This window comes from Anastrepha obliqua, chromosome 3 (assembly GCF_027943255.1).
Source record: "Anastrepha obliqua isolate idAnaObli1 chromosome 3, idAnaObli1_1.0, whole genome shotgun sequence".
NCBI classification, from domain to species: Eukaryota; Metazoa; Arthropoda; class Insecta; order Diptera; family Tephritidae; genus Anastrepha; species Anastrepha obliqua.
Genome location: NC_072894.1, coordinates 142922241 through 142936687, shown reverse-complemented (window position 1 = coordinate 142936687; position 14447 = coordinate 142922241). Strand labels below are relative to the sequence as shown.

At 36.4% G+C, this 14447-nt stretch overlaps 2 protein-coding genes and 1 long non-coding RNA gene across 4 annotated transcripts; 1 reads left to right on the top strand and 2 right to left on the bottom strand.

Annotated features, from left to right (window-relative positions):
• Window positions 1–6749: 6749 nt before the first annotated feature.
• On the bottom strand, window positions 6750–7575 carry LOC129241519 (uncharacterized). 2 transcript variants are annotated; one of them, XR_008582142.1, is made up of 4 exons: window positions 7434–7575; window positions 7190–7373; window positions 6943–7130; window positions 6770–6858 (listed from the first exon to the last, which is right to left on the bottom strand). It is a non-coding gene; the product is annotated as an uncharacterized LOC129241519 (long non-coding RNA). The 2 variants fall into 2 exon arrangements; XR_008582141.1 differs by having other exon boundaries at window positions 6750–7130.
• A 1497-nt stretch (window positions 7576–9072) lies between these two features.
• Window positions 9073–10062, bottom strand: LOC129241518 (uncharacterized). Its single transcript, XM_054877899.1, has 4 exons — window positions 9746–10062; window positions 9467–9679; window positions 9252–9405; window positions 9073–9191 (listed from the first exon to the last, which is right to left on the bottom strand). The coding sequence occupies exons 2-4, from the start codon at window positions 9677–9679 to the stop codon at window positions 9073–9075; spliced, it is 486 nt and encodes a 161-aa protein (XP_054733874.1). The 5' UTR covers window positions 9746–10062.
• A 1987-nt stretch (window positions 10063–12049) lies between these two features.
• Window positions 12050–13178, top strand: LOC129241517 (replication protein A 32 kDa subunit). The gene is made up of 4 exons (XM_054877898.1): window positions 12050–12128; window positions 12254–12312; window positions 12361–12935; window positions 12992–13178. Exons 1-4 carry the CDS (start codon window positions 12110–12112, stop codon window positions 13068–13070), a joined length of 732 nt encoding a protein of 243 aa, XP_054733873.1. The 5' UTR covers window positions 12050–12109; the 3' UTR covers window positions 13071–13178.
• Window positions 13179–14447: the final 1269 nt, after the last annotated feature.

Sequence of the window (14447 nt, the reverse complement as noted above, 5' to 3'; positions counted from 1 at the left end):
TTGGACGTTATTGCTTTTGTTTTCTGAATCATTAGCAGGTATGCAGGTATTCGAACCCTTCTCGTAGCGCCTTTATAATGTCTATCCATCGTAGGATGTTAAAGGTGCGAAAAAAGTGTGCGCAAGCGTTTCTAGGACGGTGATGCGGTTCGGGTAGTGGCATCAGCGTTGAGCGCTGCTTTCCACCTACTGTATTGCGCCAAGGGTTGGTTTTCCGCGTCGGAAATCGTATTGCCTTGCTGATAGTCCTCCTGCACTCTGAACAGACTTTGCAAGCAATGAGTTTCTCAAGCAATTCGCCGGCGCTGTCCAGTATGCAAAGCGGACGCCAAGCTGACGGTAGCGCTGGGTCACCCTTAACCTTACTGATCAGCATCATGCATGCATTGAAAACATCGAGCGTCACATCTGGTCGGCTTTCAGCCATAAATTTGAGAGCTTCAGCTGGGATGCCATAGGGGCTTGGAGCTTTGTTTCTTTTGAGGCTTCTTGCTGCGATTTTAAGCTCTTTCTCGGTGAAGGGTAGGAACATCTCGTTCCCTTGGGGTCTCGGTCCCCGCACAGCATAGGGTGCGTGAGGAACAGTCTGTACACTATTTTGCTGATAGCATCTCTGTCTAGAAGTTCTGGTGTGGAGTTGGCATTTAGCTTCCCCGCGACAATTTTATAGCCCAGACTCCAAGAGTAGCTATTTAGATCCCTTCGAAGTTTCTCCCATTTTGCCTTCATACTGGCGATGATTGCTTGCTTCAGCGCTTTTCGGGATTGTCTGAAATCAGCAGCTTCCGCCTCTGCTTCCCTGTTTCGACTGGCGTGGTGTACCTTCTTCTATTACGGCATGGGAATTGCTTCAAAGTGAGCTAGAAACGCTTCAGTGTTCACTTTGGCCATGCTCCAAATTAAAAAAAACAGCGGAGGGCATCTTATATGCAAGGTTTGGGAAATGGCGTGGGTTATTGGTAGCGTGTACCTTCGCCTCAAAAAATGTAACCCAACAGACATTAATCAAAACACGGTGGAAACTGGGGAGGAGGAGAAGGATCACGGCATAGAAGACAACATCGAAACCGCCCTAAATCTACAAGAAGTAAAGGAGGGTGAGCTGGAGCAGGCATGCAAACCCGTGAAGGAACCGAAGTCTGATGCTGAAGATCCTTCAAATAAATCTTCGAAAATGTAAGGAAACCTCAGTTGAGCTCCTTCAGAATCTAGAAGGGGCCATCTACGATGTGGCTCTGGTCCAGGAACCGTGGATTGGATCGGGAAGCCTAGTGTCTGGACTAGACTCACAAATCTACAATACATACTTCCCGATCGCTACAGACAGTAGTGACAATCCAGGACTGCAAGAATAAAGCTTTACTTCTTGGGCCCTGCTACATGTCACACCGCCGGACGAGCTTCACAATTTGGTCAAGGAAGCCGCGCGAAGGAATCTAGCGCTTGCCATAGGATCCGATGGAAACTCACATCATACCATCTGGGAAAGCTCCGACATAAACGATAGAGGTGAGTCCCTATTCAATTTTATTTTACAATACCTTCAGAAATCCTAGAAATACAAACTGGGATCTGTTCAGGAAATTGCTAATGCAAAAACCATTGAGACCTCGCAGGTTCAGCTCTTGTGTTTAACTGGAAGAGAGTGTTAGAACGGTGACAAGGGCACCTAGTAAAGCATATCACGCAACATGCACTCACCTATGCTTAAGACGCAGATCAAAGCGACATTGGTGGAACAAGGAGCTGGGATCACAAAGAGATACGTAGGGCCAAAAGAGAATCATGGAAAGACTTCTGTGGCAGTATAGAAAGTACAAACGAAGCGGCTAGGCTCAGGAAACTGTTATCGAAACATTCCACTACGCCCAATTTAATTCGCAAAACTAACGGAGACTGGACTGATAGGATTGAAGAATCACTACAAGATCTAGTCACCACGCATTTTCCAGAATGCATAGACTACTCAGATCACGATCCCTTGAGAGATAACGTAGCAAACATCACGGAAGAGTTTATTACAATCCAAAAAATAGAATGGGCATTAAACACTTTTGACACCTTTAAATCGCCGGGCATAGACGGAATTTTTCCAGCCATCCTCTAAAAGATGAGCGATCTTTTGGTACCATGGCTAAAAGCGATATACACAGGATGTCTGTTATCTGTTATCTGGAGAGAAGCAAGGGTTGTATTTATACCGAAAGCGGGTAAGAACAAGCTGATACTCTCAAAGGTCTATAGGCCCATTAGTTTGAACTTATTTCTTCTCACATCAGAGAAAATAGGATGTCAGAATTCATGTCTAACGCACAACACGCATATACTAAAGGCAGATCCAAAGAGACTGCGTTATACTCACTAGTGTTAGTTATAGAGAAAGCTCTAGAGTACAAGGAATATGCTTTAGGAGTATTTCTAGACATTAGTGGTGCATTCAACAATATGTCGAGAGAAGCCATTTTAAGGGGCTTAAATACAACAAATACAGATCCCGCTGTTTATTCATGGATAAAGAACCTATTAGGTTGTGGAATAATAAGGGCGGAATGAAACGAAGCTAAACTCACTAAAGTAGCATGCGAGGGTACGCCACAGGGTGGTGTTCTATCACCACTTCTCTGGCTACTCGCTGTTAATGAGCTACTAAAGAAATTTGAAGGTATGGCATCGAAACTAGTGGCATATGCATATAGTAGTGACAGGCAAATACCTAAACGCCGTGAGTGACTAAATGAATAATAAACTCGCAGCAGTGAGCCAATGAACAATACAGACAGGCCTAGGGATAAATGCTGATAAAACGGATATGATACTTTTTACTAGAAGGTACAAGATCCCCTATTGGCAACCCCCGAAGCTAAACGATGTGAAACTAACTCTTAAAAACCAAACAAAGTACCTTGGAGTAATTTTGGATAGTAAACTATCATGGAAGTACAATATATTAGAGAGGAAGAAAAAGGCCAGCAACGCACTATTCATATGTAAAAAGATGCTGGGAATTACATGGGGTCTATCTCCTGCTATAATGTATAGGTGCTACTCAGCTATAGTAAAGCCAATATTACTATACGGCTCTCTGGTGTGGTGGACTGCGCTAAGAAAAGCGACATATAAAAAGCCTATGGAAAGTATTCAACGTCTTGGTGCACTCTGCACAACAGCTGCATTGGGAACTACTCCAACGGCAACGCCTGAAAGAATACTCAACTGGTCACCGATTGATATTGCGGCGGAATACCTATCAGCTAAATCCGCAGTAAGATTCAACGCGACAGGCGAATTTGCCTGTAAAACATTCGGACATAGCTCAATAGGCATTAGTTATAGGGTCCAAACAGACTGTATGACTCCGAAATGCAATTGGGTGAAGAAGTTCCGAACTACTATAGAAGAAGAGGGATGAAAAAAAGGAATCAAATCTGACCCAAATACTCTTATTTACTGATGGCTCGAAAATGTTAGACGGAGTACGGGCAGGGATCTATTGTGCAGAGCTAGGCATCAGGCAGCCATTTAAGCCTCCTGACCACTGTAGTATCTTTCAAGCAGAAGTCTTTGCTGTAGATAAGGATGCGGAAATAGCATTCCCAAAGACATCAAGCAACTCCAAAATAAATATATACGTTGACAGTCAAGCTGCGATAAAAGCAATAGACTCATATAAAATTTCATCTAAAAATGTTCTAAGAAGCAGGGAAGCCATAGAGAGAGTAGCCGCAGACAGACGGTTGCATATCTATAGGGTACCCGGATATAAGGGCATTGCAGGAAACGAAATTGTAGATGAGATTGCCAAAAGCGCTGTTTACAGACAATTCGAACAAGAAAAAGACATACTGAAACCATTAAATACGGAATATAAAGAAATCGCTGCGGACATGAAAACACGAATAGATAAGGGGTGGAATAATCTAGCCACTTTCCAAACAGAGTGCAGATAAATTCGGATAAATTCCGATTCGTACTAGCTCTACCTAGAAAAAAAAAGCAGCATAAAATTAGTTTATGTCAAACTAATAACTATTCAGATTTTGAATGTAATGATACCATGAAGCGCAAATCATTACATCTAAAATCCAAATAGTTATTAGTTGGAAATAAACTAATTTTATGTACTTATTTGCGAACAAATCCACTTTTAATTTGTAAATTAGCAAACACTTTTCCCCTGAATGTAAACCAGTTCTTCTCATAGCCGCGTATTTATTTGGAATACATATATATATATATATATATATATAATATATAATGACGACAAGGTATGAAATTTTGGTATAAAAACGTTTTATATAATTTATTAAAAAGATGCATACCAACAGTTGGCGAATTGTCCAGAGCTGTTGTATTTGTTCGTCAAACAGAATTCCTTAATTGGAAGCTAAATAGAAGCAAATATTTCAGTTTTAAACATACAATTGCGATTATAAACCAGGAAATTGCCAGTAAATACATTAGATCTTTTGTTGCATGGATTGAAATTAAATGCTAATTCAGATATCGAGTATAAGCAGGTATACATAATAATAATTCGAATAATAGACGGAAATAATCATTTGTTTTTTATATCATTGGAGCTCACATATTTATAGGACGTCATACAGACTTATATCGATACCGCACTGCGCGCAGGAGAGGATAAAATCCTAATGGATGAAATAAAATTAAGTTTAAGAACTTAATTAATAATTAAAAGTTTAAGAACTTATGTTCTAAATACAGATTATAAAAATTAAGGTTTTCTTGTATCTTAAAAAAAATAAAAAATCTCATACATCACGATCTCAAAAAGTGTAAAAAAAAATTTTTTTTTCTTTTATACATATTTAATAAAGTACTAGCAAACCCGGCGAACTCTGTTTCGCCACCAGATGACTTTGTTTTTTGTAACATTTCGTTTGGGGATTAAAAGATTAAAAAAAAAATATTTCTTTTTGTTTTATATTTGAAAAGGAAAAATTGTATTTCATTTCACAACAGTAATGAATTCATTTCGAATACAAAAATGAAGTGTAATTTAGTTGAGCTTCTTTAAGTAAAAAATGAAAGTGAATCCAAAGTAAATACCGGATCGAAGCGTTATACGTGTCCGCAAATTATCCGTTTCATTGAAGTGCTCTTTGGTAACCACATTTGTTGTTCTTTGGTCTGACGTTAACTCAAACAAAGCAGATGGTTTCCCTACTCGAATTGCTCGTTGACTTAACTAATCATAATTCTGTTTGGGAAAACATTTTCGGTAAGAGCAAACTGAGAATCTTCAAATCGGCAAAAGTCGTTGGTAAGAGTAATTAATCCAGCTGACGCATCAACTGGGACTTTTCCATTTCCAACAGCTAACAATTGTTTGGAAAATTGTGCAGCACTTTGATCATTTTGAAGTTGAACTCTCATATTAATGGTTAGCGATCATGTTTTTACGTTATTCCACAAAGGTGATGCATTCAGGCAAGCATTCAATTTATCTGCAGACATTCCACGGGGAATTACTGGCAACGTCTGCCTGAAATTGCCTGCCAACAATATCATCAAGCCGCCAAAGATGTTGTTATTTCGCCGAAGATCCTTCAGTGTGAAGTTAAGTGCTTCAAGTGATTTCTTATGTGCCATTGTGCACTCATCCCAAACAATGAGCTTGCATTGCATCAACAATTTTCCCATTGCACTGGATCGGGAAATATTGCATTTTAGAGTATCAGTTGTGTTTAAATTGAGTGGCAACTTAAGCGCAGAATGTGCAGTACGACCGCCATCTAGAAGAGTCGCCGCAACTCCAGATGATGCCAACGCCAAAGCTATGTCACATCTTGATCGAATAGTGGCCAAAATCAATGAAATGACAAATGGTTTCCTGTTCCTCCAGGTGCGTCCAGGAAGAATATACCACCAGTATTATTGACCACCGCTTGCATTAATGTTTCCGCCTTTTCGAATGATACTAGCCTCAAAGGAATCATGCGAAAACAGTTATTGTATTTAACGATGCGTTGAAGAAAATGGTTGGAATCGGGATTAGTTCCATCGAACAATTGTTTCAGTGGCTGTGGTAGTGTGAGTAAAGGATCCGGTTTGACTTTTCCTCTTGCGCAGCACAATCCAGCCGTTTGTCTTTTGATCTTTAACGCATTGCAATATCGGCATACAGTCGTCATTGGTCCAATATCTAAATTGTCATCATCACTATACTTCGTAGTGGGACCATATTGAAATGCCAAGCGATTGTATGATGCCAATGATCTGCGTGTGCTCACGCGTTGTTTCAATCGGGCATTTTCTCTTATTATATGTACGCACGTCGTCCTCTCTGCATTTTGGACTATGGACAGACTGGTGAATTTAACCTCAAATGAACGATCCACATAATTTACACAGTTCAACTTACCACCTTAAGGACAAATGCCTGCTGTTGAAGTTAAACAAAATTTTGCACAATACGTGTGATTGATTTAATAGTTTCCAGTTGAACTGTTAGTAAACGAATAACTTTAACCTCAATTTTATTACAATTTCACAGTGAACACAATACCGGTTTTAAGTTAGCGTTTGAAAAAACGTGCGCATAAAAAAATGTTACATGAAATTAACTGAGCAGAGTACATGCTATAAACGTCCCGGAGCCCCGAGACCTTTACAACGAATGCAAAACCGTGGAAATCGGTTAGTGCGTTCTGGAGTTATAGGGTCAGGAAGGAAAACCCGACTTATTTTTATATTATAGATAAATATATAAAATGAGTTCCCAAGCATGTTAGAAATTTGTTATCTAGAATTTTTAAGTGTACAGTTTATATGGTATGCGCATCTCAACAGTATTTACATAAAGTCATCATAGTCATTAGTAGCCAAGGTGGATTTCTGATAGCCAAGATGATAGAGAATTAGACATGTAAAAATTGCAAATTAAAAATAACAATTGAGCTAAAATATTACATACATTACTCTCAGTATGCAGTGAGATTTTAATTTTGCCCTTGTTTCGAAGTTTTTTTTGTTGCTTCTCTATTTTAATCTTTTCCGTGTCCAAACTTCATCCTCTATTTTCATTTTCACCTTATTAATGCCCGTGGCAGACTTGAAATATGTATTATAAATTAAATTACCGCAAATGTAGGTGACTTTTTTCATATCTACAAGAACACATAAACTAAGCACTAAATATTCAATGAACTGTGGAAAATGTGGTGACCTTTTATTTTGTGACTATTTCCAGCGTAGCCTTTCAGCTAACTTTTCTTCAAGTAGTATATTAGGTAAGCGTTTTGGCTCTTTTTCCTCTTCTAATCGTTATAAATATGGAAAACAATCAATGCTTAGTTTCGGCGAGCGTTTCTAACGCTCATTGTAATTGCATCGAATCCTCCCAGCCGGTGCTGCGCTTAAAAAGAAATATTATTTAATTGCAAGTATCGTTAAGTATTCTCTTTGCTTACCTGCACACACATCACCGCATTGCATATGCTGGCATCTTCAAAGCAATTTCCTCAGGCCCACAATTTAATAAATTAATCGGAAGTACTAAGCAATTTAAACGCGAAGCATGAATTATTTTATTTACGTTACACAAGCAAATCACCCTGAAAACAAACAGCTGATTTTAACGTGATGCCTACACCAAAGGCAACAACAAATACATGTAGGTTTTTACTTACGCCGGTTGCAATCACCTGTAAATAATTCGCCTTGGGTCTATTAATGTATGCATCAAGGCGAATTTATTACAGGTGACAGCAAACACATATAAGTAAAACCCTACATGTATTTGTTGTTGCGTTTGGTGCAAGCATCATGTCAAAATCAGCAAGCAAATGTAAACATACGAATGTAAACATACCAATACATACAAACAAAGCATATCATTTTGACGTAAGCCATCCCTACGGCGAAAAATTCAGCTGGGTGAATGCTGTCACCTTATTAAATCCACCTTGGTATGCATATATTGGTGTATTGCCAAATGAATTAATAACAACGATGTGCGAACTTAAAACGAAAGATATCTTCAGTGCTTCCGATTTGTATTTCGGGAACTACAGCAACGGTGACTCAAGGCTTTGATTCAGAAGTACATACCACTATATAGTTGGCTGATTCCTATTTAGTATATGACTTCAACGAAACTTTATAAATTGTATCTAAAATATTTTATATAATATAATATTTACTTACATTATCCATTTTAAACACCATTTTTGTTTAAATTCAGAACTCTGACTCAATCCACAAATATTAATTCGTGTTTATTTTTATTTTGCGATTAGCTTTTTTCTCACTTGCAAATTTGTGCAAGTAAAAATGTATCCAGTAAAAACAACAATAACAATTGTTAAGAAGAAATTTCTTCATGAACAGTCTCATTATCTACATATGTATGCTCAAATGGCCTCTGGTGACGGTCAAGTATTGTTTGACAAGAACTTTATATGTGTGCGTGTCGGGTGCTTGACGCTACCCTACAAGACAGCTGACTATCATATTAGCACTCATATTATCATCATCACTATCATCATCCAACTACACATTTTTGTTCTAGCCGTGGGAAAGTTCTGATAGTTTGCCCTTGTCGGTGTGATATTCTATCTCTCTTTTACCAATAGCAATTTCTTATAACTGAAAAATATATCTGCCCTGCTCTAAAGGCACACTAAACTCCTCATTGTTGTCATCACAAACTCATCAGCACAAATGGCCTAAACTCCTCATTGTTGTCATCACACACTCATCAGCACAAACGCCTCATTGTTGTCATCACAAACTCATCAGCACAAATGGCCTAAACTCCTCATTCGAAATTACACGACGAAAACGAAATTACATTTATATTATTATATTCATTTATTGTTTACAAACTAGTTATTATAAAATTTTATATTATATATTTACACATTTGAAGATTTTACATATTTAAAGATTTTACATATTTACACATTTCAAGATTTTACATATTTAAAGATTTTACATATTTACACATTTCAAGATTTTACATATTTAAAGATTTTACATATTTAAAGATTTTACATATTTACACATTTCAAGATTTTACATATTTAAAGATTTTACATATTTACACATTTACACATTTGAAGTTTTTCTGTTAATATATTTTTTTTGGTTAGACCTATTGTGGCTTAAACGAACATACTTCCTAATAGCGCCTTGTACATCTTCTTTTGTTTTTTCTGAAAAGAGGTCTAATAAATGAAATAATTGTTAGCAACTCGTAGGTATTCTTCTTTTTGCTATGTACTTACCAAATATAAGTTCAACCGCCTTAAGTCTAAGAAGTGGTATTTTTCCTGCTCTTCCTTCTAAGTTGAAGCTGTACATGGCGTCATCTGTGAAAAGATAACGCATAACCCCGTCAACCGTCCCTTTCGTGCCTTTTGATCTTGCCAGAAGCCCAATCTACATAAGGAAGAAAAAGTGTTATTTTCAAATTATACTAGCGTTCATTTTATTATGTTACCATTGCGTCGGCGTAAGCTTTATTTATCAGCTTGGCTTCAACAGCCTGCACTTGCTCCACCGATAATACGGGAAACATGGCAGCAAGTTCCATGGATTCCTCGCTTTCCGCGTCCCCGGTGATGCGACTGACAGACTGTTGAACCCTAGCTGTCAGCACTTTGCATTCGCGCAACAGCTTACTTTGCGCTTGCACCTCACCACGTTCCGGCATCTGAAAAGGGAAATTTCGATGTTACAAACGAAATATATAGTACATATGGTGAAAGTCTGTTATTACCTTATCGAAAATGGCACTTTGTATGTCAGCTACTTGGCCAGCAACGCCCAGTTGACGGGTCTCGACGCTATCCAGTTTCGCCAATATTTGGTCCTGGCATATCTGGATAGCGCTTAACTCAGCTATTATTGCCGCGTGCCTGCCTTTAGATGACGACAACTTTTTGGGAAGAGCAGGCTTTTTTGGTGCAGAGCGCTCGTCATGGGGACATTCCACCCCAAATTGAAGCCTTCGAATTTGTATTTCTGAAATAAAATAAGAATATATAAAACCACAAATAAAAGTACATAAAACTGTACGGTCATTTTCTTGCCACTGACTTATTTCCACTTCTGAACATATTTCGTCGAATATATTCTGATCCGACTCCATTTAATATTATCTTGAAAAATCGTTAAAAAGATGATGTAGTATGGGTAAAAGTAAATATTTTCCTTCAAAAGGAATACAAAAATATTTATAACTAATGTCTTCTATATTTACATCTACTTCTATTTCATTTAATACACTACTTAATAAAATGCCGAGACCAGTTGAGGAGTGCAACGGTTCTACTGGTACTAGGCATATCTTCATTAGAACAATCTACTCTATTACTATTACTGCTATTGGTATCACCTTCCATTTGATGAGCAAGTTCGTTCAGTTTTCTATGTTTTGCAACTGACGCTTTAAACAGTGTATTCTCCTTGCTCATCAAATTGGCAAGAGTTTTTCTATTTATGCTCATAATTTTAACTAAAATATTGTATGTTAAATGTGAGTTAGTATTTAACTACTTAAAATAAAGTTATTAATTTACAATGCCTTATTTATAACTTGCAACTTAAATTTTGATTGTAGACAAATTTGTGTATGATCTGAAAAAAAGAAAATTTTTGTTAGTTAGTATTTAACTACTTAAGTTTATGTTAGTAATTTACAATACCTTGTTTAAAGTTCACGTTATATTTTCGTTCCTTTCCTTTCCTTTCCTTTTATTTTATGTATAATCTTCTGAAAAAAAGAAAATTTTTATTATTTCTATATTATTATTTCATTATTATTATTATTTTTATATTATTATATTTATTATTTTTACTTTTTATGAAAATATTATTTTATCGCACTTTTCACTATTTTGAACAAAATATCACAATTTGTTCAGAGCAGCCACAAAATTGCAACTTCACACTTTGTTCTTGTTTTTGTTGTAGCAGCATAAGCATTCTCCATACATATACGGAGAATACTGCTGAAGTCCATGGCCGGATATAAATCCGGTAACGTAGAACGTTAAAAATTCTTATTTTACCAAAATGCTTATAAAACCACGATAAAATAACATTTGGTTAGAATTTAAATATACCTTCCTGATTTACACTCGATTTTTTTCACAATACACTTTTCACAATCACAAAAAACACAACCGCCTTCCACGAGTAATATGAATAATTATGAATAACTAGATGCGCTTTTTGTTTGAAAGCGCGGCTAGAAATTCCTTTCAATACTTCTTAGTATTGCCAATTCCAGGGAACAACTAATAGTCGGAATGGCGTGCTGCCAGAAATAGAGCACAAAAAATAATTGACGAAAACAGTTCGTTTTTACGTTGAAGGAAAAATTTCGCGATTTAAATGTAATACATATAATAAATTGTTTAAAATATTATATAATATGTTTTTTGGGTTATAATATAATTTTTATGAGACCACTGTCAAATTCAATCACACTTTCCTGAATACATTTTGAATACATGTAATTCCATTGAAAACTGAGAGTTGGTTTTTGTATGTAAATATGTATGTTTTTTTTTTAATTTTTTGCTTATTTATGTATTTTATACTCAGTGTGCTTATTTTTTTATACTTATATGTATCTACATCAATGAAAATAAGGAAACTGTAAATTCCCAATTTTTGTTTTAAAAAATACCCAATCAATATTTCTCCCGCTGTGGCATTACTGACGAATAGTATAAAAAAGGAGCATTTCAACAGCGCTTTCACGAGAAAAAGAGTTTCACATTTAGTTATCTCTTTTGCTCTTTCGACAATTTTCTATTTGTCAATGCGCATGTATTAGAGACTAATAAAATATTTGTCAATGTGTTGGAATTTTTGGCGAAAGTACTCAGCACTGTCTTGTAGGGTAATATCTAAAATTTTTGATTTTTACCGACAACAAGTATGTGTGATACGACGCCACCCGACTGCACTAACACATACAAAGCGCAGTCAAGCATGCTGTATCGTGACCAGAGGCCAAAACATCCGAACAACAAAATTCAACGATTTGAATACTCGATAATATCGAAAAATATCGTTGTTTGTAAACATCGATGTTGATTCCGCAGTTCGACATATCATAGCGCGCGCTGTTATGGAAATGGATTCGTCTAGTAAGTCTAATAATTTTTTTTTTAGCTTTTTGTGCTTTTTTTGTAGTTCGTTCCCGTTCACGTAGAATTCACAATAATTCCGATTGTTTAGTCGTTATTAGCTCAAAAAATTATTTTTGTTGCAGTTGGTGGGAGCTTAGGAGCAACACAAAGTAGTGCCAAGGGAAGCTCTGCTTCGGCTGAGGTAAGGAAAGTCAATTTATTGAACTTAACTAACTTTAACTATTTGAAGGGTATTGCTCCGGTGTTTATTAAACAAATTATTCTATCGCAAGAAGGAAATTTCCTAATGTTTGGGATGTCGTTTGGAATGATAACATGTGTAGCTGTTGTTCGTTCAATAGATATATCATCTACTAAAATCACCTATACCCTGGAGGATCTCTCTGGACAAATTGAAGCACACTATTGGTTGGAAGAAGGCGACACTTTGAAGGCTCCTGACGTTATGCTAAACAATTACGTCAAACTCTATGGTAGTGTTCGTACGCAGGGCCATCAAAAAATGTTGATGGTTTTTAAAATGTTTGCCATTATGAATTCAAACGAAGTTTGTACTCATGTGTTAGAAGTACTTAATGCTCGATATAAATCTGAAGATTTCGCTACGAAGTCCTCTGATAAAATAAGTACTAATATTGAAGCGAGTGGTCTCAATCCGAATAATATAGGAGGAAATAATTACCTTGGCTTAGAGGGGAAACAGTTGGCTGTTCTTCAAGCTGTTAAGAACAATATAACTACGGAAGGTATTAGCCGGAAAGAATTGCAGCTAAAATTTAGTCACATCAGCGCCAACGAGATTAAGTATGCCGTAGGTTTTAAAACCATTATATATTATATTAAAGAATTTGTAATTTCAGCTCCATAATCGAGTTTTTGATTTCTGAAGGCCATATATATTCCAGTTTTGATGCTGATCATTTTGTAAGTTCAGAGTAAAGCCTGTGAAATGCATTTATTTTATTGAACCAATATATTTTTATACGAATGGAGTTTACTCTGTATCTTAGTACGATAATAAAGTTGTAGCGATGATTGTTGACAAGATATTATAGCTAGATGTTAAAGGTAAAACTTAACATTAAGGAAAAGTAATATATTAATTCGTTTCTGCTTTTTCGTACTTAACTCCCACTCGGTAATTAAAAAGCGAGATTATATATATATTTATAATTGGCGCGTACACCCTTTTGGACGTTTGGCAGAGCTCCTCCTCCTGTTTGTGATGTGCGTCTTGATGTTCCACAAATGGAGGGACCTACAGTTTCAAGCCGACTTCGAAGGTCAGATATTTATTTTTATGAGGAGCTTTTTCATGGCAGAAATACACTCGGAGATTTGCCATTGCCTGTCGAGGGGCGACCGCTATATAATAGTTAAATCAAAAACTCCAAAATATTCCACCAAAGCTATTTCTATGAAGAAAAACAGTACTGACAGCTGATTGTCAATTTTGGAGGTAGTCTGTCTTATGTGAACGGGTAGATTAATTTTGTGGACTTATAATACGATCACATATGCATTAATCACCTATAAGTCAGCATACATAGGTATATGCACCGACACGCACTCGCCACAGCAAAAATATCACCATTTGCCCAATTCGGAACAATTGTACAATATATTGCGAAGTTAGTAACTTGGAAGTTAAAATATTATATATGAAGAAGTTAGCAACTTCGCAATATATTGTATATGTACGTACATATGTATGTGTATGTGATCTACATAAATGCGTCTATAATAACTGCGTCTAATAAATCATTTAATAACATAATTAAAAGTAATGACGGTCTCAGGATTTGAATCTGGTGCCAAGCATTTACGGATTTTGTAACAGAAATCATAAAGTAATTCAATGTAGCAATAAAACAGCTTCAGGCGCGTTCCAGAAATTACAACAAACTTACATATTTATTAAACTCACATATCGAGCTCACACATTAACTGAGCTCTAAAACATATCCTGTATTTGCACCAAAGCATATCATATTTTTCAATATCCTGCTCAGTCCACATCTTAACTTAAAAAAAAAAATTAAATATAATTTAAAGAACAATAACAATAATTTACAAAACTAAAAATGGGCGTCGGCCACACCCCACCAAATCGGGCTGGTTCCAAACAGTAACAACAGTAGCATCAACAACAACTGGAACAACAAGCCCAACAACATCAAACAGCAACCGTTGCTTATAACCCCTTCTTCTCCGTAGAGTACACAATGTCTTTCCCCAAATGTTAACTTGGCAAAACCCTTGGAAACTCATGTACATACAAATTACGCAACAGAAAATTATACAGCAGAAAATTAA

Bases quoted from the DNA above. Each gene is read 5' to 3' on its own strand.
- LOC129241518 (XM_054877899.1), bottom strand. From the start codon at position 9,679: ATGCCGGAACGTGGTGAGGTGCAAGCGCAAAGTAAGCTGTTGCGCGAA. The intron at 9,406-9,466 runs GTAACATAATAA...TTCCTTATGTAG, and splicing joins AAGCTTACGCCGACGCAATG to ATTGGGCTTCTGGCAAGATC. The intron at 9,192-9,251 runs GTAAGTACATAG...TTCATTTATTAG, and splicing joins GGCGGTTGAACTTATATTTG to ACCTCTTTTCAGAAAAAACA.
- LOC129241517 (XM_054877898.1), top strand. The intron at 12,313-12,360 runs GTAAGGAAAGTC...AACTATTTGAAG, and splicing joins GAAGCTCTGCTTCGGCTGAG to GGTATTGCTCCGGTGTTTAT. The intron at 12,936-12,991 runs GTATGCCGTAGG...TTGTAATTTCAG, and splicing joins ATCAGCGCCAACGAGATTAA to CTCCATAATCGAGTTTTTGA.